Source organism: Podarcis pityusensis (assembly GCF_964106645.2).
Source record: "Podarcis pityusensis genome assembly, chromosome: 5".
In the NCBI taxonomy this organism is placed as follows: domain Eukaryota; kingdom Metazoa; phylum Chordata; class Lepidosauria; order Squamata; family Lacertidae; genus Podarcis; species Podarcis pityusensis.
In genome coordinates this window covers 71,182,835-71,204,923 of record NC_138032.1, presented here as the reverse complement: position 1 = coordinate 71,204,923, position 22,089 = coordinate 71,182,835, and the positions used below count along the sequence as shown (strand labels likewise).

General features: G+C 43.3%; 2 protein-coding genes across 8 annotated transcripts; one reads left to right on the top strand and one right to left on the bottom strand.

Annotated features, from left to right (window-relative positions):
* Window positions 1-503: 503 nt before the first annotated feature.
* On the top strand, window positions 504-21,528 carry MACROH2A2 (macroH2A.2 histone). Of its 7 annotated transcripts, none has more exons than XM_081004752.1 (9): window positions 504-629; window positions 5,357-5,581; window positions 6,358-6,464; window positions 14,615-14,812; window positions 15,792-15,902; window positions 18,014-18,113; window positions 18,869-18,958; window positions 19,631-19,805; window positions 20,801-21,528. In XM_081004752.1, exons 2-9 carry the CDS (start codon window positions 5,410-5,412, stop codon window positions 20,964-20,966), a joined length of 1,119 nt encoding a protein of 372 aa, XP_080860878.1. In that variant the 5' UTR covers window positions 504-629; window positions 5,357-5,409; the 3' UTR covers window positions 20,967-21,528. The 7 variants fall into 7 exon arrangements, with proteins under 7 accessions (XP_080860878.1, XP_080860882.1, XP_080860877.1 ...); XM_081004756.1 differs by lacking the exon at window positions 504-629 and adding an exon at window positions 761-1,032; XM_081004751.1 differs by lacking the exon at window positions 504-629 and adding an exon at window positions 766-1,036.
* On the bottom strand, window positions 9,130-10,351 carry LOC308476830 (putative CENPB DNA-binding domain-containing protein 1). The gene is made up of 2 exons (XM_081004779.1): window positions 9,874-10,351; window positions 9,130-9,537 (listed from the first exon to the last, which is right to left on the bottom strand). The coding sequence occupies exons 1-2, from the start codon at window positions 10,327-10,329 to the stop codon at window positions 9,277-9,279; spliced, it is 717 nt and encodes a 238-aa protein (XP_080860905.1). The 5' UTR covers window positions 10,330-10,351; the 3' UTR covers window positions 9,130-9,276.
* Window positions 21,529-22,089: the final 561 nt, after the last annotated feature.

Here is a 22,089-nt window from a genome sequence, read left to right as displayed (position 1 = left end):
TCCACATAATTTTTTGCTGGGACAAACTGCATATTTTACCAGAGGCATGGTCCTTCCCTTTCTTTGCACACAATATACTCACATTCATTTATTACAGGAAGCAATCTGCCCGACATGTTTAAGAACAGATGATGCCACCTCAACAGTTTTAAAAAAACGCAACTCCAAACAAGTTGCCGTTCGACCCTTACTGCGCTAAACAGTGGTAATGAAAAGTGGGGAAATGATGTGCCACCCTTTCAGTGAATAATTATGGGCGAAAAGCCTACGCTGCGGTGGCAGCTTTGAACACACAAGACTCGTACTTTTTGTGCGGCATCGAAGATGAAGAGGGACATCTAGCAACACAAGATTCCTCACTGATGCTTCCTTGGATCTCAAGCGCGCTCTGCAACATCCTCGCCAAACAGCGATCTGAAGCAGCTTGCGAAAGAGTACAGCGGTGTTGTAACACCAGGTCCAAAGAAGCACCACTGCACAGTATTTTCCCAAAGAGCCCCGCCCCTTTCTGTTTGGGCAGGTATTCCTTGGCAGAGAGCTTTCTTTTAGGTTAAAGTCACCGCTGCGAAGCAAGAATTAGAAGAAATCGCGAAGAATTCGGGAGCGGGAGGCGCTGGGAACCTTCAGAGGTAGGAAGAGGGTTAGTGGGTTATTTCGAAAGGGTGTCCCGATGGCTCCAAAACTGACCCGCAGCCGATCCAAACGAAGAGCAAGGCTAAAAAGCCCCGCTGCTGCTGCTACAGCTGCCAGCATCGCTGCTCCCTTTCGGCGACCCGGCCCCCTTGGCGGCTCTTCCCTGAGGCACCAGGAGAGCGCCGTCGACGCCAGGGCTGGCGGCGGGGGCGCTCGGAGGACCGCGCTGTCGTGGCTCCTCCTAGAGGTGGTATGTGGAGAAGGACCCCCCTTCCCCTCCCTACCACCGGCCTCCAGAGCTGCCGCCATTGAAACCATACAATAAAAGCGACGGAAGGGAAAGGAGGAAGCGCGACGCGGGCATTGCGGCGGCGCCGGAGCGGAGGCGGCAGCAGGCGGGCAGGTGACCGGGAAGGCTCGGGGCGGGGGGAAAGGCTGCTCGGTTAATGCACCCCCGGAGGACAAGCCGTTGGGGCCCGCAGGGGAGGGTGGGGAAGCAGGAGGCCTGTCGCCGTCATTGGCCGCCCCCGCCCCTCAGCCAAAGCGCCGCCGCGGGAAGGGAAGCGGCCCCCGAAAGCAGCCGCAGCCTCCCGCCCCCCCACCCCCACGCATGGAGGCGATGCGGGGAGAGGCGCGTCATCCCCGGTAGGGAGCAACGCGAGGGGAAGAGAGAAAAGGCGGCAGAGCGAGCCGTTGAAACAGAAAAAAGCGGGAGTGGCGGCGCCTCAGCGCGCGAGATGAGAATCTCTTCCCGCTGAGGCTGCGGCGCTTTTCCCGCTCCCGTTTTGTCCTCCTCAGAGGTCAAGAAAATGCCGCCGAGTGGCGTGAAGGGGTGGAAGGCGCCGCCGCCCTCTGCGCTGTTTCTCTCTAACCCCCCCCCCCATTTCTCTCGGGGGGCGCGATTCCCTCTCTCCCTCCCCACCGCACGGCTTTCCCAAGGGGGAGTGAGGTGAGGAGAGGTCACTTCCCCGGCGCTTCCCTTTCCGGGGCGCCCTTTCAACGAGAGCCGGTTAACGGCATCTCAACCCCTCCCCTCCCCCCCCCCGCTCATCTCGGGCCACAAGCAGAACGAGGAGGCAGGAATTTGACGAGAGAGCCTAGAGATAGACGCCTCCCCCACCCGAGGCTAGGAGGACGGGAATTGCGCGGGAAAGGGAACGGCGTTGGTTTCCCAGAGTTCCCTGCGCCTGACTGGCGGCTGGCGCATAAGCGCACGCTCTCCATCCTGCCTCTTTAAACGCTGTCCCCCTCACGCCCACCCACACACCCTCTTTAAGAAAAAACTGCCAGCCCGCGTCTTTCAACCGTCCGACCTATGAGCGCGTGCCCTAAAGAACGTTAGGCGGGGCGGGTCCCTCAGTGCGCGCGCGCCCCGCCCCCGACTCCGTATTAGCTACATCTTCCTCCACGTTCTCGCTCGCTACGTAAATAAGTTTTAATGCTTTGGCGGTTTGAATTTGAAAGAAACAGAAAGGTTCCTGCTTGAATTTAAAGGCCAGCCCCTTTAAAGAGTGGGGCGTTCTTATATGAGGACGAGCAATGTCACACCTCCCTCTTCTGAGAGGGAATGTTATGGATGGAGGAAACGGCCGCGGAGCATGCGCAGTGCGTTTCTTTTTATGAAGCGCTGTGTGTGAGTTGCGAGGTGTTGAGGTTTCTTGTTTTGTTTTTCCAAATGGTTGTCTACCTCTTTTTACATTTTCTCTTATTCTCCCACGGAGCCCCTCAATCGATCACTACTGCCATAATAAAAAAAGAACACATATCATGGTTATATCAGCCACTTTGAAACCCCGCCTGTTGACAGGGATGTAAATGTTTTAGATAAATAATAGCTATATATTCTGCATCATGCCAGAAGATTCATGAAGTTGCCACATAATTTGAGCAATCTGATCTCCCTATCATTTAGGCCCAGTTTCCACTGAATTGGGACGCGGGTGGCGCTGTGGGTTAAACCACAGAGCCTAGGGCTTGCCGTTCAGAAGGTCGGCGGTTCAAATCCCCGCAACGGGGTGAGCTCCTGTTGCTCAGTCCCAGCTCCTGCCAACCTAGCAGTTTGAAAGCACGTCAAAGTGCAAGTAGATAAATAGGTACCGCTCCGACGGGAAGGTAAATGGTGTTTCCATGCGCTGCTCTGGTTCGCCAGAAGTGGCTTAGTCATGCTGGCCACATGACCCAGAAGCTGTACGCCGGCTCCCTCGGCCAGTAAAGCGAGATGAGCGCCGCAACCCCAGAGTTGGTGACGACTGGACCTAATGGTCAGGGATCACTTTACCTTTACCTTACCCACTGAATTGGTAGTCTGGTGATTCCCTTCTCCCTATCATCTAGTCTAGTGTATATACTTTTCTGTATGGGGAACATTAAATCATGGATATCTCCCCCTGCGAGCAGAAGTGCTGCAACCACTTATAATGCTCTATTTCTTAAGTTTTCATTCTTGTTTTTTTTATTTGTATTTGTGGTTTTACATATTTAGGTAATATATGTGTGTTTTTCCAGTGCACTGCTTAGAAATATTTTGTATATTAAGCAGTATAGAAATGGTGTTAAATGCATTTTTTTTTTTTAAGAAAAGAAAAATCAGAAGTGCCCTTTATGTGCTTAGGAAACAAGTGAGAAGGAGAAGCAGTATCGGCATGTCTGCTGGCCTTGCCCACAACCTGTACACCTTCGGTTGAAGGTTTGGTTTGCTATATATTTGGGAGCCCTAAGCTTCCAAACCTTATACTGAATGTATGAAGGCGATGGATGAGAAGTCAGTAGGCAAACTGGAGGTGGGACCAGTGGGCTCCACGCCCTCCTCTCCCCTGATTCCCTGAATGCATGGAGAGCGTTTCTGAACAGGGCTCACATCACCTAGATAACACTAGAATTAGGTCGCCCTATCTCAGAAATACAAGTAGACATGCAGCTTTCTACACAAATGCAAAATATTGTGTATACTAACATCAGGAATCTATCCACAGACAACACTTCTACCTTCTGGGGTTTTCACTTTTCCTATGTTTCTGTATCTTAAAGAACTACAAGTCTGACAGGAATTGCATTAAACAGGTGTAGTTTGCTTTATTGTTTTATCCTCATTCTGAGAATGCTGCAGCTGTTTGAATTTCAGCATATAATTTGGTACAGGCAAATCCTATTTTGTGCACATTTGATGCACATAGGACCGTGCACACACTTGCCAGGTTTGGTACCAGAAGAGGGCAGAATGAGCTTACACGCAGTCCACTGACTGCGCACAATGACCTGGGACGTAACCCCCGCATAAATGGGTTGCCTTCATTGAAGGCAGAGAGCCTCTGCCAGGGGAAAAGGTTTGCCATCCTATTTCCCTTCGCATAGGCACACAAAAGCTACACAGCACAAACAAATAACAGTATAATGATGCATTTAACTAAGCCTAAGTACATGTAACTGAAATAATTGCAGTTACTTGTCCTTTTTATCACTGCTCCATTTTCCTCCCCTTTGTTGTCTCCTGTGTGCCTCTTTCACTTTGTAAAATGCCAAGCACACAATGGGCATTATGTACAGAATCGGGTGTGGGGCTGTGGCCTAGTTTCTGAGCAAATACAGGCTATTTTACCAGATGTGTGTAAGCCAGGTACATCTCCATAGTTAGCTCACAACCCTGAGATCCATTTATCTCTATGCTAGGACAAGTTTCATCTGTGTATGAGGCTTCCAGGTTAAAAGCCACAAATCAGGTCAAATAAAAAATGGAAATTACTTATATATTACTTATTACCTATAAGATATATATGCCTTTGTGGCCATATGGAATCAAAATATAGTGTATTCCGATGCAATGGAGGATACAGCTTCCGTATTTTTCATAGTTGTGTAGCAAAGACAATTTCAACAGGTACAATTATGCTCACTCCTTGACAAAGCTGTGCCTTTCAGAAATTTTCACTTTACGCAATTTTTAAAAGTATAGAAGCCTATTTTTAGTTTGCATTGGAACAGCCTAGGATAATATGAGAGGCTATTACATGAACAGGTTTGGTTGTAATAGTAGAAATTGAATCAGACAAATGGGACCTATATCCAGTGTTGCAGTGCGGAGTGCTCTTGCTCACTGTTCCAGTCAGTACCCTTCCTCCAGGATACTCTATTCCATTTCCCCACATGGTTCTCCAGATCCCCTGGGCAAATCAGTGTTTCGTGGTCACAGTCTTCACCCTGTTTTTGAGGTGTGTCTCACACAGGTTTTTTTCTCTCTCAATTTATTTTTGTACTGTACTTCTGCGACATGGGGTTCCTTCACACCTGTTCATAACATCATATGTGTGTGTGATAAAGGTCTTGCTGCCTGAGCACTGACACTCACATGAACATCAGACGAAGAAACTGGCTATGAAACTTTGTTTCAGGTGTATCATGGGTGTTGGCAGCTGTGCCATTTTAGTTGTTCACGTTGTGGACTAGTTGGTACAATATTGAAAGTATTGTTTGCATACCAATTACATTACTATAGGTCATTTATGTTTTGCAGTTTGTTAAGGGTTGCTGGGAATTCTAATTTTGTTGGGGGTAAACTACAAGGCCCAGAATTCTTTGCAGGGGAATGTGTTCTGAACGTATAGCATAGCCAGGTATAGTGTGTACACAGCCTTAAATCTTGCTCCCCTACATTTAAAAAAAAATCCAGCTCCTATTATATCACACCCAATATAAATCCTTGTTTCACCCTTTGTATGTTTTATATTAGGACAAGCAAATAAGAATAATCTGCCAGAAGACTGAAAAACACAGAGCGACAACATGTCGGCCCGAGGTGGAAAGAAAAAAATGACCAAAATGTCTCGCTCCAGCAGAGCAGGCGTTATTTTTCCAGTGGGCAGAATGATGCGATACTTAAAGAAAGGAACATACAAATTCCGGATAGGAGTGGGAGCTCCTGTCTACATGGCAGCTGTCATAGAATATCTAGCAGGTAAGAACATGTTTTAATTAAATTAATGAAGTGGCAAGGCCAAGTGCTTTCACAACACTTCTGGAAATGAGGCTGTATAATGGTAAAGAAATCATTTGCTCGTTTGATGTTGTTGAGTTCAAGCTTTTAACAGAGTAGTGGGAATAGTAGACATCCGATCATGCATGCTTTATCCCAAGTGGGAAAGCTTTTCTTTTTTGTAAGAAGCTTTGGGCACTATATAATTGAAAAGCAGGATATAAATAGAAATCGTCAAATAATAATGCAATCCTAATCCCTCAATTATGGCTGGAGGGGTCAGGATGGCACACTGTTTGCCTCTTTGCCAGCAGAGAGAAGTACTGCCAGTGGAGAGGGTTCCACTGTGCTGGAAGGCCCAGGTGGGCAGAAAGCTCTTGCCAGTTCTCCTGCTAGTGGGAGCAAGAAGAAAGCTCTGAAATGGTGCCTTTAGGAGCAGGGTGCTAGCAGCCTGGAACTGGTATAGTGAAAAGAAAGACTGGAAGCCACCCCACTGCACTGCAAGCTGGCAACGCTCGGAATGTGCTGCTCTGCTCCACCCCCATTTAGTAAATTCAGTAAATCATTAAAAGCAAAGGTATTGAAATGCACACATCCCAGGCTTTTTTCCATTTCAAGGAAGGACCTAGAATATTACAGATCTAGGAAATGAAACCGTGAGGTGGTTCACAGATGGCCTAAATGTGTAAATTATTTATATAGTGAGTCCCAGGAACAGACGTATCTTGTTACTGACATGTATCCCAATGTATTTGTAGCAGAAATATTGGAATTGGCTGGTAATGCTGCAAGGGACAACAAAAAGGGAAGAATTGCTCCAAGACACATCCTTCTGGCAGTTGCTAATGATGAGGAGCTGAATCAGGTATGCTTTACAAACAATTTACAGAAGATAATTGCATTGGATAACTGTTAATTACTGTTGTAGTGCTGTAGTTCAACACTACTAGGGGAAAAAATGTTGAAAAACCAAGATCTCATGGTTTCTTACAGTTTTTTTCTGAATTTGCCAAACAAGGTGTTGCATGGTGTCAGGGAACTGCCATCAGTGCCGGAGGGGGAGAGCAAAATCCAGAGGGATTCCGGACAGCGTCCCGGGATTGGGAGAGGCAGCCCATCTTCTGGGGAAGAGAATCAGCGTAGCACCAGTGGAGAAGGGGGGCAGATGGGGGAAGCGGCGAGGTGGTCCCATGACTCCTTGCCGGGGACCAGCAGGGAGAGTAGAGGTCCTTCGCTGCCTACGCCCTCCTTGCGCAGAAAGCTTTCACGCAGAGAGAGTAGGAGGAGACTAGGCGTCAAAGAGCTTCTTTGCTGGAAGAAGTTTAAGAAACGCCCACTGACGGATTCTGCCAGCGATTGAGACAGCCACGGGTGAGTGGCTGTCCGGACAGAAAAGGTTCACTCAGGCAACCCAGCCAGGTGTTTGCACCAGCTTACGCACGAGCAACCCCTAAAACCACTACACATGGCTTGCAGTTATTCTTCATTAACATGTTTGCTGTTCTTTGTTTAAAAGTTTCAAGGGGTGGGGGAGAGAAAGTGAAAAAATAAACATTAAGGATGGAAGTGTTTAGAGTCAATTTAAAGCATTCTTATCAACCTGCTCTGCATGGGGCAGCTCTACAGTCATGTGCTTCTGATTTGAATAGTACATTTTTATTAACTAATATTCAGTAGTTAGACACGCTGCCCCAGCACATAAATGTTTAAGAAAGGGTATACTAACAGCTATACTGTTATAATGCCACAAAATGCAATCACCTAAACTTCAATCCCATACCTACTTACCTGGGAGTAAACTCCATTGAGCTTGGTCCAAGTTTAACTGCTGGAGGTTTCTGCTGTTGCTTTCCAGTTGTTCTGTTTCAACCATGACTGCCATGGTTTGACACCACTCTGAAATCTATACAGAGCAGTGTGCAAATATTTCATTGAATCAGATTGATTTAGAGGCTGGGGGGCATTCCTCCCTCTTCTCTCCCCTCCTTTTTGCATGATTCATGTGGATGAAAGCTGAAGCTCAAGACAGGTGTCACAAAGAGTAGCCTATCAGATTGAGATGTGCTACTTTATACAGTGGTACCTCTGGATACGAATGGGATCTGTTCCGGAGCCCCGTTCGCATCCTGAAGTAAACGTAAGACGTGACTGTTTGTGTGCGGGTCACATTTCACCGCTTCCGTGCATGCGGGTGACGTCATTTTGAGCATCTGCGCATGCGTGAGCGACGAAACCTGAAAGTAACGCGCTTTGTTACTTCCGGGTCGCCGCGGAGTGCAACCTGAAAATATTCATCCCGAACCTACTTCAACCTGAGGTATGACTGTATCTTTGACATCCATAAACTATGGTACTACCAAAATTATGACGTACCCAATAGAACAGGCTTCCTCAACCTCGGCCCTCCAGATGTTTTGAGACTACAATTCCCATCATCCCTGACCACTGGTCCTGCTAACTAGGGAACATGGGAGTTGTAGGCCAAAAACATCTGGAGGGCCAAGTTTGAGGAAGCCTGCAATAGAACATACATTTATAAGACCCAACCAAAACGTAACATAAAAGTGAATAAACTTCTCTATATCTCCTCAGTTGCTGGATATACTATACTGCACTGAAATGTTTAAATATGTTATTGTTCTTGAATGTTTCTGCCACACTTGCCACGATGCCCTCCACACCAGTGTGGTGTGCCACACCCTTTGAGAACCACTGTGGTAGATTGTTAAAAGGGATGGGAAAGTGTGAGAGAGAAAGTTAAGGAATGAGAGGAGTGGGAGGAGACAATGGGCATGGGCATTGCAGAAAGGATTGATGATGGTTCAGTGTTTATGCGTGTGTTCAGAGGCAGCCCACTCCTGAGTGTTAAGTTTGTGGGAGGGCAAAAGTCTGCAGTAGTTCAGTGATGAGGAGCTCATACTCTTCATGATCTCAGAGGTGCCTTTATTCCCAGAACTCTGGCCCAACATTGAAAGTAGACTCCTGAGTTGCCCTAGTGAGGTCTTGGCATAATTTACATTGGAGGAAATTGGGGCGAATAGGAAGGGAAGCAGGGGTTGGTTTTCCCAGATTGGGGAAGGAACACGAGAAGTGGGATGAAATAGTACACTCTCTGGGTGAAGTTTGCAGCAATGGAGAGGGATACTTAACTATTATAGAGAGAAGTGCTAGTAGTTTAATCTCTGTGGGAACTAGGCCACCACACTGCAAACGCTACATTTTTAACCGGGGCAGGGAGGCTACAATTGCTTAATGTTTTATTTTTCTAGAATTCTTACTATAAATTCATTCACTTATCTTGGGCTGGGCATTTACTACTGTGCCTCTGTGTTCTTCGACTGTTAAAGTGGATCAGTGTTCTGTGGTTTAAATGCAATATACAGTGGTGCCTCGCAAGACGAAATTAATTCGTTCTGCGAGTTTTTTCGTCTTGCGAATTTTTCGTCTTGCGAAGCACGGTTTCCCATAGGAATGCATTGAAAATCAATTAATGCGTTCCTATGGTCAAAAAAAGTCCAAACAAAGCCAAATTTGGTACAAAAAGAGTTTATTAAGTGCTCTTTAAAGTCACACATACTGTAAAGAGCATTTCAAAAATTGAAGGAACAATAATTTAAGTTTCTAAACATGACAGAAAAGCATTTAAAAATCACCAAAGTGTACTGTACATACATTTTCTAAGACTCTGGGGGACAACTCGAAGAAGGTTCCTCTTCCACTCTTTGCTTCTTGCTGAAGAACCTGTCCATGGTCTGCTGCTTCATCCGCCTTTTCAGCACCTCCCTGAAAGACGACATGACCCTCGTATCAAAAGTGTTCGCAAGGTCACGTGTCAGGTCCTTGTCAGGGTGGTGCCGCTGTGCAAAAGCCTGCACATCTTTCCACTTCTGGCAAGTGTCCCTCAGTTCTTTGGAGGACAGCCGTTCCTCAGTTGCTTCCTCCTCTTCCAGCGAGGCCTGACCCAGTCCACAAACAGCACACGTGTGACCCTTACTGTTGGATCGCCACATGACACTAAGCTGCTCCTTGTCGACCTTGTGTTTCTTGAAGGCCCGTGGGTTCTCCGAGTGGTACACTAGCAGGGGCTTGATCTTCAGGTCGCCACTTGCATTGGCACAGAAGAGCAGGGTCAGACGGTCCTTCATGGGCTTGTGGCCAGGCAACTTGGCCTCCTCCTGAGTGATGAAAGTCCTTTTGGGCATCCTCTTCCAAAACAGCCCGGTCTCGTTGCAGTTGAAGACCTGCTGTGGAACGTAGCCCTCCGTCGTCACAACCTCCAGGAACTCCACTGCAAAGTCTTCAGCCGCAGGAACATCAGAACTGGCAGCCTCTCCATGCCTGACCACGCTGTGGATTCCAGATCTCGTCTTGAACCGGTCAAACCAGCCTCTGCTTGCCTTGAAGACTTCTGGCTCGCCTGAGGTTCCTGGCTGTTGCCGGACGAGGTCTGCGTGCAAGGCCTTGGCCTTCTCACAAATGACGGCCTCAGTCACTGTGTCCCCTGCACGCTGCTTCTCTTCTAACCAGATGAGCAGCAACTTCTCCACCTCCTCCAGAACAGCTGGGCGGTTCTTCACGATCCTGGTGACTCCCTTGGCTACATCAGTCGCAAGGATCTTCTCCCTCATCTTCAGGATGGTCCCGATGGTTGATGGATTCCTCCCGTACTCTCTGGCGAAGTCTGTCACACGCATTCCACCGTCGTGCTTCTGGATGATCTCCTTCTTCATTTCCAGCGTAACCTTCTCCTTCTTCCTCTCGCCGGCTTCTGCAGCAGCCTTCTTCTTGGGCCCCATGGCAGCACAGCTCCTACATTCGCAACCCCCCCCCCAAAAAAAATCAGTGCTTCACATCCAAAAAATTCAAAAGCACCAAACCTCCCAGAAAACACACAAGCTTCCAGATTCTTGCAAACCCCTTCTCAACAATTCCCTGACCCCCCCAGCCACCCACCACACAGAAATCCAAACCCAGAAATCTTTTTTTTTAACAACAGCAGAATGCCCCAATGGTCACAAAAAATCATAAAAATGCAGGAAAAAAAACACACAAGCTTCCAGATTCTTGCAAACCCCTCCCCAACACCAAGTCCTTGAATTCCAAACACCCCAACCCAAAATCCAACACCCCCCCAAAAAAGTCTTCAAAAACCTCAAAAAAGGCTACCACACCGCGTGCTATGAGTTGCTCCTCGAAGTCAAGTCGCAACTGCACCTCTTCAGGCAATGCACCCTGGGTATTAACGGTTTTAAGAAAAAGGAAACAAACTTGCAAGACGTTTTTGTCTTGCAATGCAAGCCCATCGGGAAATTCATCTTGTGAAGCAACTCAAAAAACGAAAAACTCTTTCGTCTTGCGAGGCACCACTGTAGTAGTGTTGTCTTTACTTGCTGGATAGCTTGTGGGTTGTCTTTTTTATATATATAAAATATTTATTAGGATTTTACAATAAACATAGGTTTAAAAAATTAAGAAAATTAAACCGAAGATTACACATGAACAGAAAAAGAAAAAAGATAACAAGAATAATACAAAAAAAAGAGAAACAAGGACCTAAAAGAGAAAAGGGAAAATACAAAATACAAAAAACAGATGGCTAAAAAAGAAAAAGAGGGGGGGGGGAATTGAAAAAGAAAAAATCCATTTTTCAATATCTTTAGGCTCATTTACTTATTTCCTTGACCTCCTCACACCTCCCCTTTTTGTATTCCCGTTTACAAAATCCTTTCAGCAAATCCTTACCCTCTTTCATTTATCTTTACTCTATATCTTAACCTATTATAACTATATATTTTCATCCATATAACAATCTATATTTGCATATTCTTATTAACCTTATTACCAAAACCACTTATTTCCATTCCAACATCATTTTAACATTCATTAATTTTACAGTATTTCTGCAAATAGTCTTTAAATTTCTTCCAATCTTCTTCCACCGACTCTTCTCCCTGGTCACGTATTCTGCCAGTCATTTCCGCCAATTCCATATAGTCCATCACCTTCATCTGCCACTCTTCCAGGGTGGGTAAATCTTGTATCTTCCAATACTTTGCAATAAGTATTCTTGCTGCTGTTGTTGCATACATAAAGAAAGTTCTGTCCTTCTTTGGCACCAATTGGCCGACTATGCCTAGGAGAAAGGCCTCTGGTTTCTTCAAGAAAGTGTATTTAAATACCTTTTTTAATTCATTATAAATCATCTCCCAGAAAATCCTTGGGCACGTCCACCAAAGGTGAAAGAATGTACCTTCAGCTTCTTTACATTTCCAACATTTATTGTCGGGCAAGTGATAGATTTTTGCAAGCTTGACTGGGGTCATGTACCACCTGTATATCATTTTCATAATATTCTCTCTTAAAGCATTACATGCCGTAAATTTTATACCTGTGGTCCACAACTGTTCCCAGTCAGCAAACATAATGTTATGTCCAACGTCCTGTGCCCATTTAATCATAGCAGATTTAACCGTCTCGTCCTGAGTGTTCCATTTTAACAGCAAGTTATACATTCTTGAAAGTATCTTTGTTTTAGGATCTAACAGTTCTGTTTCCAACTTTGATTTTTCCACCTGGAAGCCAATTTTTTTATCTAAATTATAAGCCTCTCTTATTTGATAATAATGAAGCCAGTCTCGCACTTTATCTTTTAGTTTCTCAAAACTCTGCAATTTCAATTTGTCTCCTTCTTGCTCCAAGATTTTCCAATATTTCGGCCACTTGGCCTCCATATTGAGCTTTTTCAGGGCCTTTGCCTCCATCGGTGACAACCACCTTGGGGTTTTGTTTTCAAGTAAGTCTTTATATCTTGTCCAGACATTAAACAATGCTTTTCTGACAATATGGTTTTTAAATGCTTTATGTGCTTTAACCTTGTCGTACCATAAGTATGCATGCCACCCAAAAACATTATTGAAACCTTCTAGATCCAAAATGTCTGTGTTCTCAAGAAGCAGCCAATCTTTCAACCAGCAGAATGCTGCTGATTCATAATAAAGTTTAAAGTCTGGCAGGGCAAATCCCCCTCATTCCTTTGCATCGGTTAATATTTTAAGTTTTATTCTGGGCTTCTTGCCCTGCCAGACAAATCTAGAAATATCTCTCTGCCACCTCTTGAAACAATCCATTTTGTCCAGAATTTGTAGTGATTGAAACAAAAACAGCATTCTTGGCAATACATTCATCTTTATAGCAGCAATTCGACCCAACAAGGAAAGCTTCAAATTTGACCATATTTCTAAATCCTTTTTCACTTCCGACCAACATTTTTCGTAATTGTCTTTAAATAAGTTCCCATTTTTAGCTGTCATATTAATCCCCAAGTATTTCACCTTCTTAATCACTGTTAAACCTGTCTCTCACTAGTTTTGTCAACTTAAGCCTTCTGCTTAGCTCCCAGTTTCTACTTTCTTTTTTTTTAAGAATAATTTTTTATTAACCGACCAATCACATCAAATCAAACCAAATTACATAAATTCCAAATTACACAGCCAAATTTTAAATTTTTGTTGGGGGTACCCATATTTCAAGTTCTGAAGGGGATCCAATCAACTTCTTGCTTCTTACTGCTGTTTTAATGTCCACAAATCTAACCTTATGATGTTCACAGTACTATCCAGTCCTTTCTTCTTGTTTTTCCACATCTCTTATTGTTATTTTCATATATTTTTCCTTTCTCTTTGTGACCTCTGATAGTCTCTACAAGCTGGTTAGACAGTTTGTAATCCTGCGTGGATATTATTATTTTTTATCCAGTAGCCATATCCAGACGTTTTCCATGTAACATCACTTCCATACATCAAAACAGTCTTAGCGTCATTAATCTTCACCAATCTGCCTCCTTTCTCAAAACCTCTGAGGAGATTCACCAAGAATGCAGTCTGAAAACAAGTCCGTTCCTTCTCTCGGCTATAAATCCTTTGGTAAGATGGCAACTCCGAATTAATTGCTGCGCCATTCCAAAAGCTCTTATTGCTTCTCGATCTCCATAAAGCATACTTTTGGTTAAAGTTTATCTCCACACAGACCTTAATCATCCTGCTTGGGTCAGTTCAACTGACGATTCTAATGAGGAGGGGTTCTTGTAAATCACATAGAAGGAAAGTAAAAAAGGTTCCCCCCCCCATTCAGTCCCGTTGTCAACATACCCAGCCTTTGGTGTATCTTCATTGTAACATATTCCTGTTTCTCCAACCCGTCGTCTTCTTTCGCAGAGGTCACTTAAATTAGCAGACTTCACTCCCCTTCTTCACTTGAAATATGTGCATTTGCTTCTTTTGTAATTAATTATTCCAAATTGCTGCAGCTAGTGTGCGATCAGAGACAGCGTCCAGGAGAGCCGATGTCCACACGGGGGCATTCTGCCTAGGGCCCTCACCCCCTTCTTTCGAATTAGGGGGTGATTTATGGGCACAGCAGGCAAGGGCAGTGTTCCCCATTTCCTTGGGGCAAAAAGGGAGGCTGCCTACTCCCATAACAGCCTCTTAATTACCCCGTGTGGGTCGGAGAGATGGTATTGTCGGCCATCTTCCAATGCGCCCCCTAGTGGCCCCCCAGTTTCTACTTTTGGCAGATTGAGTCTGAATTGTGTTGGCCGCAGCGTTATGTAGCCAGGCATGCTGCTGAGGTGCCAGACTCCACTCCAGAAATACTTGGACATGCACAAAAGAGTGGCTCAGTTCTCATCCATGAAATATTGGAGAATGTTATAACAGCATAAACGAGTATATTGTCACCAAAGCTCATGGGCCTTCAGTATCAGCAATCTGATCTATAAATTGTGTCTTCCTTTTTGTATTAAATGTAGGAAGTATAACTGAATTTATTATTTTTATTTTGCTTATTATTATTTTTTTTTTTTAAGCATGAAAGCAGAGCTGCATATTTGGAGTTTTTCCATTTTGTACAGTGAATTGTTTGTAAAAACAACAAGCAAATCTATCAAAGTGAATGAGTACCCTCAAGAGAACTTGTATTCAGGTATGTCCTGTCTCTGTACACTGCTTCTTTCTGCAGTTGCTAAAAGGAGTGACCATTGCAAGTGGAGGTGTCCTGCCCAGGATTCATCCAGAGCTTCTTGCCAAAAAACGAGGCACCAAAAGCAAATCTGATACTATCCTTTCACCTTCTCCAGAGAAGAGAGGGAGGAAATATTTGGGGACCAAGAAGACTGGAAAGAAAACAAAGGCTGCAAAAGCCCGGGCACCCAAAAAGGTAAGCAAAACTTGGACCAAGCAGCTCTATTTGGAAAACAGGCTATGCTATCCCTCTTAGGATTGGTCTCATTGCCTCATTATAATGCCTTTCTTTGTGGTCAGGTTCATTTCAGAGGGTGCTCATTATTAATAGCCCCAGTATATACTGTGCAAGAGCAAAGTAGAACTTCTTGTAAGATAACTTTCTCTGTAAGTTATTTTAAAGGAGTAACTCAAGCTTTTCAGGAGTTTGGCTGCCATATAGGGTTGTAATGTATAAGAGGGGGGGACCCTTACATATAATGCTATCCTTAACACTTAATAGTATAAAGAGGGAATAGACTTCACCATTTTGGGGGGGAAATAATTTGGAAATTAGTCTCATTGGATTATATCCAAAGGTTCCCTTCCTCCAAAGGAAGCTCCTTCCATCTAAGAAAGTGAACCTTTGGGTGACTTCGAGTTTATTTCCAAGTAGTTATGCTTAGGACCACAGTCTTGGTGTTCTTGGTTTTTAACATAGATTTAAAGAGCTGGTTTGTTTTCTCCACTTCCAACATACGCCAGGAGATAGAAAAACTATAGATGAGTCACACATGGATATGTTAACAGTTCATGTTTTCAAAATCTATCAGAGCTGCAAATGGACACCTGACCTGACCAAGATAGCACAGATTAAAGTAAACCCAACTCTGCAAGGCAAAATATATTTATGTTTAATACTAGCATTGATCTTCACATTGTCCATTTGAGAGCCAAGTCACACCTTTACCTATAAGGTGTTAAGATCCTTACACAATGGCTCTTCTGTTTTGTTCTTACACAGTAAGATGCTTATGTGAACCAGCCCCTCATGTGGAAAACAAAAAAGTTACCACGTCAGAGGAAACTCTAGTTGTGAATATTGGGGGGGGGGGGTGTTTCTCTGACAGTACATTTCCCCACCTACTTTGTTAGGTTTTCTTCTTCTTAATGTTTCTTTTCCCTGCCCCCAATAGAACAAACAGAAGGAGAATGAAAAAGAAGGAGCATCAAATTCAGCAGCTGATGATGGACCTGGTGATGGGTTCACTATACTCTCCTCCAAGAGTCTTCTTCCAGGACAGAAGGTACCAAGTTAGAGAACAGTACAATAAAATTATGTCCACACTATCCACACCAAAATTTGCTCAGTTGACTCTCGCTTTGCATATATTTTAGTCAGGGTTTCCTCAAGATCCAGGAAGTATTTTTATGAAGCAATCCCTTCTTTTAAGAAAAAAAAAATCATGATGAAGTAGCCACTCTGCAGATTTTCACTCTAGGAGCTACATGTTTAAGCTTTCTCCTGTTTAAAACAGGCCATGCCCCTGCTATTCAGTCATGATTCTTACTGAGGTCTCACCCCTCTCCTCATTCACAGCAACGAATATTCTCATTCTCTCTCTCTCTCTCTCTCTCTCTTACACACACACGCACACACACACACGCACACACAGAGAGAGAGAGAGAGAGAGAGAGAGAGAGAGACACTCTGTGAGAAAGTATTGCATGAAATAGGTATGGGTTATTTATAAGGCACAAATTCCAGGGGTCTGGGACTGCATTAGTTTGCACTGCAATAATCTTAACATCTCTGAACACTGTGCTGCTACTTCATGCACTGTGCTGCAATACCTCTCCCTATATAAACCAACCCGGATTCTGTGATCACTATCTGGGGCCCTGCTTCATGTGCCTCAAGGGGTCCAGAGGGTGGCAACACAAGAATAGGCCTTTTCTGCAGTGGCTCTCCATTTGTGAAATGCTCTCCCCAGCGAGGTTCGCTCACTGCATGCCCTCATTAAATATCCTTATGTGCCAGGTGAAAATGTTCCTCTTTGACCAGGATGATTAATATTCTGTGGGCTTTTAAATGTGTTTGTGGGAATGGGGCGGGGGGGTATTGTTTTGTTTTGCTTTTGTTCTCACTATTTGTTCTTTCTCTGTGATGTGAACCACCTTGAGAACTTCCAATGAAGGGCAGTATATAAATTTAATGATAGTAATAATAGGAAGATGCAGCTTTAGTAAAATTGAAATCCAAAAATGTTAGGTATTTCTTGTGCAAACTGAAAACAATGAACCTATTAGAGGGGAAGTTATGTGCCCTTAGTCCAGTTTATTTCAGGTGAATCTCTGTAACTATAGATACATATGCATATAGTAAACACAGAAATCAAGTGCCCTGATCAGCTGGGGGCGGGAAAGCAGGGTTCTTTCCATAGGTGAATGCGTAATTGTTTCCATAGGTGAATGAGTAATTGCTTGCATAATTCCTCCCTGCATCCAGATGCTTGCGCTGCAGTCAGAAAACCGGCAGTTATTCTAACCATTTGTTGGTTACGGGACTGGATTTTGTACCCTCTCTCCCATTACCTCCTTCCCCTGTATGGGTGATCAGCGTTATCACCAGTTATCTGATACAGGCTATGCTCACAGAAGCCCAATTACTGCTGTGCACATGTGCAGCTGGATTTGGGCCAGATTAATGCTTTACTTGATTATAAAGATAGGCATTTAAAAGATAGCAGGGGTTTCTAATGAAAAGAGCACGTGGTCATCCTGTATTTAAAGGCTCTGTTTGAAGTCTGAAAAGTGAGCTGCTCGTAGCCCTAGTTTGAAAGTGAGAGCCGTGCAATTTGATAGCAGCTTGGTAGCAATAAGAAAATGAAGTACAATCTGCTTTCTGTTTTAGTAGTTTAGTATTCAGACAATTTCACAGCATCAGTAAATAAATGCAAAGTGCATAGCAGCACACACACACACACACACACGGGATGTGAACAGGCTAAGACTACATAGGAAATATATTAAAGTTATGGTTAGCAGCTCACTGAAAGCATAAACTTGGTTTGCAGCATAAAGGCAATTTATTTGCTGGGAATGTTAGGAAAGGACCTGAAAATAGAGCGTGTCAGTATCCTGATGCCTTTATATGAATCTATGATATGGTCACTTTTTGAATCTTATGTTTGGTTCTGTTTTCCTCATCTCTAAAAAGTATCTCTGGATACAATCTGCTGGGGTCATAGAATAGGAGACGGATTTTGATTTTATGCAATCCGATTGCAGGTTTCCTGAAGACAGCTATTTGGCATGTTTGAAACAAGATTCTGTACTTTATAGTCCTTTAGTCCAATCCAGCCAGCTTCTTTATATTCTTGTGAATTCTTTCTCCTGTTTCATTGGCATCTTGCAGCTCTCTCTGACGCAGAGTGACATCAGCCATATTGGTTCTATGAAAGTAGAAGGCATTGTGCACCCGACTACTAGTGAAATAGACCTCAAAGAAGAAGTAGGTAAGTCTCTAAGACTCTTTTTTTTTAAGGAGATGGGGATATTTGAACCTTTGAATTGTAATTGTAACCCTTTTCCAGGGGGGCTGTTGAAGTCTAACCTTAACATCAGAACTCAAAACTAATACAACTTCCATCAGCCCCAGTCAGTGTGGCTAAGCTGACTGGCACTCAAAGCAGTTGTAGTCCAAACCTCTGGAGGTCTCCAGGTTGCTGAAGTCTGAGTTATGTGTAACAAAAGCCCTTACAGTATTTGTACAGCAGTTTCCATCTTGGTGGCAATTGTTTTATTTTTAACAGTGATATCATTCAAATGTCTTGTTTCAAGATTTCAGATGCCTATATATCTCATAACACAATAAGTTGGTGCAATACTATGTTTGCTTTTTAATTACACCATCCTAAAGTTGGCTGCATTTGCTATGTACTTAGGTTTCTGCTAGTGTTTTAAGAGTTTTGTTTGTTTATTCTCTTTTAGACACCTCATAAAATGAATTATCTTGGTGTCTTACAAATAGAAAAAATAAAAACCATAGTGCGATAAAACTATAATAAACTTGAGACAGCCAGCACAATATTTATCTACATTTTAAATGGAAAGTTGAGGCACTGGGAGGAGGGGAAATCATTTTATTAAATGAATCTTTGACCGTAGGGCTATAGGCTCAAAACTGATAGCTGACTTCAGATTCTATATTTTTATGTGAAAACTCCACTAGTATTTTAATAGAAACGTGTCTTGCTTTTTTGCCCCCCAGGTAAGGCACTGGAAAAGTCTGGCGGTAAAGAGTTCTTAGAAACCATAAAGGAACTCCGTAAAACACAAGGACCTCTGGAAGTCACAGAAGGTAACCTCTTTTGTTTATTGCAGTTTTTTTTTTATTAATCATTTAGTATTTTCTCCTTACAAATATTCAAGAAATATTTTTTCTTGCTGTTGTTTGTCTTTGGAATAGCTTTTCGAAAAAATGCATGAGTTATTTCAATCTCTGTGGGATTCCATCCCACAGGTAGCTTGTATTGCAACAGAATAAAGACTACCTTATATTTTTATAAGGAATGTTATTTTGGTTTGGAAGTATGAATGAATAGCAGGTTTAACAGTTTCATTTGCCACACTCACTGCAGCAAGTGTGGAGCTGTCCTCTGCGGAGTGCAAGAGATGTTAAGCCTTAAATCTAATTCTGAAGCTGCAGAGCTTAGTGGTTGCACAGTGATTTTTGTACCCTCCAGAGTCAGGAGGGGGGCTGTGGGTTACACCACATGGCAACCCTCCCCTCACTGGGTGGAGGATGGCAAAGGCACCTTCAAGCAGTGGTATGCAAGCAAGCTTCCCCTCATCCCGCTGGTTCTTCCTGAGGAAAAGCCAGACAGAGGGATGGGGGCTGGCTACAACAATTTTTGGCTTCTGTAGCCAAAAATTATTGGTTTCCGTAGCCAAAAATTATAGACCTGATTAAACTGACAGGCTGTTTTTAACGCCTAACATATTTGCTTTTTTTCTCCCTTTTTTCCCTCAGCTGCTCTCAGCCAGTCTACTGGTCTAGCAGCAAAGTTTGTCATTCACTGTCACATCCCACAGTGGGGTTCAGACAAATGTGAAGAGCAACTGGAGGAGACTGTAAAGAACTGTTTAACTGCTGCTGAAGACAAGAAGCTGAAATCTGTGGCTTTCCCACCTTTCCCCAGTGGCAGGTATGTGGTTTTCTCTGTAAAGCCCCGCCACTTAGTTATGAATGTTTCAACATCTTGTCAAATTTGTCACAAAACAAATTTGTAAGTGTGACATGAAGGCTTGCCATTTTTTTTTTTTCCTGCCAGAGGTCCTGCACCTTTAATGACTGCATAATGTTCAACTTTTTCAAGTCATTGCATCTCTGTGTCAAGGAAAGCATCGCTTTCTGAACTTCTAGTATTTCATGCAACTACTAAAGAGCTTTGCTTGAAAGGAGTTGGCTGCCTTAATGATTTCTGTGACTGGCTTTATATTTCAATAGCTGTGGCCTTTTTCAGTGCTGTCCAAGGATTTAGGTATGCTAGGTGAAATGTTAAGATACTTCTCTCCAACAGTGTCTCCTCTGCCCAGTAGCCATTCATCACTTACATTGTATGGTATACTATCTTTTTGAATTTCGTTATGACTGCCATTGTGCTTTGAGAAGCACTATCAGCCAGCTTCTCTTCCCATAATTCCCTTCCCTTTATTTCCATGACCAAGTAAGCTCTACTATCTGTATCTTGAAACTACTGTTGTTGATTCAGCTACATCTTGATCTTGATCCACTGGACTCTTTCCAAGCTTCATGTCCCTATGAGCCCTTGCCTGTTATCATTCCTCTTCTTCCCAAAGATTATCCATCCTTTATAAATATGCTGATATTCCTGAGCAGCAGATACCCATTTTTCCATAAGTCTGTTAGGCTGGTGCATATGCACTTTTATGTTAGCTTGATCATAGTTATTATGGTCCAAATTTTCTCAATCCATTCAAATATAGTAGGAGATACGCTTTTTCTGATTTTTAGCTGCTATAATCTTAGCAATTATAAGGTTGAACATTATTGATAATTTTCTGGAATAACATCTTTTAGATAATGAGTTGAGCATTTATAAAGTACATTTAGCTCATAATTTGGGCTAATGCTCTTATGTTCAAGCTTTAATGCTGATCTCTTTTCCCCTGTATATAGAAATTGCTTTCCAAAACAGACTGCAGCCCAGCTGACACTCAAAGCCATTTCTTCTCATTTTGATGACTCCAGCCCTTCTTCCTTGAAGAACATTTACTTCGTGCTTTTTGACAGTGAGAGCATTGGCATCTACGTGCAAGAGATGGCAAAGCTAGATGCAAAGTAGCAACAGAAGCCAAATGAAAATTTATTTTTCAACATGAATATGAGTAGGAATGAATTAGAAGTGGGTTTTATTTTTAAAATATTGTGAGGACGGAGTATGTGAGTAGCTTTGAAGTTTTGTGATGGGTGGAGGGCTTTTGTTAATTGGGGGGGAGAAGGGGAATTTGTTTGGGAGAATTTGATCGGCAATTATACCATGCTTTAGGCACCCTCTACCATTTTGTATCACCCCTAAGAAATTACATTGCCAGCTCTCTTTACCTTTTAATGTCTCGAGTTATTTTAGTTTAGACCTTTTAAAGATTAATCTCATTTTAGAGTAGCAAGACAATTCAACACAGTGGGTGGGAAAATGAATTGTTTGCTCTTTCTTTCCCCACTGGTAGTTAGAAAACCTTGTTATGTCTACATTCCATGTTGGAGAAAGTAATTTCAAAGAAAACTTCACTTGGTGCTTTACTGTTTTACCCCAGAATGAACTGTAATTGCTGAGAATATTTCATCTTATTTGTTTTTATATAAAAAAAGTGGCATCATGCTTTTTAAAAACTTGAAACTCAAAACCTTTTCACTTAAGACTTATTCTCAAGGGAAAGTATCTTCAGTTTTATGACAGAGAAGTCTCTAGGAACAATGAGACCAGTTCCATCCTAGTCTGTCATTCAGCACTGCCACTGGGAAAGATATGTGGAACGGACTATATTGTAGTTTTGCGCTACTAAAAGACACCACAGAATCTGACAAATGGAGGGGGGATGCAAATGTACTAAAAAAAGCAACCACGCAGTCACAAATTGTAGTTGAATTTCCCCACAAAAAAACATCAGGTACAGTCATACCTCATGTTGCGTCCGCTTCATGTTGCATCTTTTCGGGTTATGTCCCACGGCAACCCGGAAGTGCCAAAATGGGTTACTTCCGGGTTTCGCCGCATGCACAGATGCAGCGCTTTGAGTTGCGGGCATTTCACATTACAGACGGGAACAGATCCCATCCGTAACATGAGGTACCACTGTACGTGCAAGTCTCCTAGATTTCAGCTGTTGAGCTTTAGGGGAGTACATAAAGTGCTCAACTTTAGTTGAATAGTGCCCAGTGTGTTATACAGTTTATTTTGAAGTCAA

Excerpts from the sequence above, each read along its gene's own strand:
- MACROH2A2 (XM_081004752.1), top strand. The coding sequence starts at position 5,410 with ATGTCGGCCCGAGGTGGAAAGAAAAAAATGACCAAAATGTCTCGCTCC. Across the intron at positions 6,465-14,614 it reads ATGATGAGGAGCTGAATCAG|TTGCTAAAAGGAGTGACCAT; the intron begins GTATGCTTTACA and ends TTCTTTCTGCAG. Across the intron at positions 18,959-19,630 it reads ACCTCTGGAAGTCACAGAAG|CTGCTCTCAGCCAGTCTACT; the intron begins GTAACCTCTTTT and ends TTTTTCCCTCAG.
- LOC308476830 (XM_081004779.1), bottom strand. The coding sequence starts at position 10,329 with ATGAAGAAGGAGATCATCCAGAAGCACGACGGTGGAATGCGTGTGACA. Across the intron at positions 9,538-9,873 it reads TTGCAGTGGAGTTCCTGGAG|GAAGCAACTGAGGAACGGCT; the intron begins GTTGTGACGACG and ends CTGGAAGAGGAG.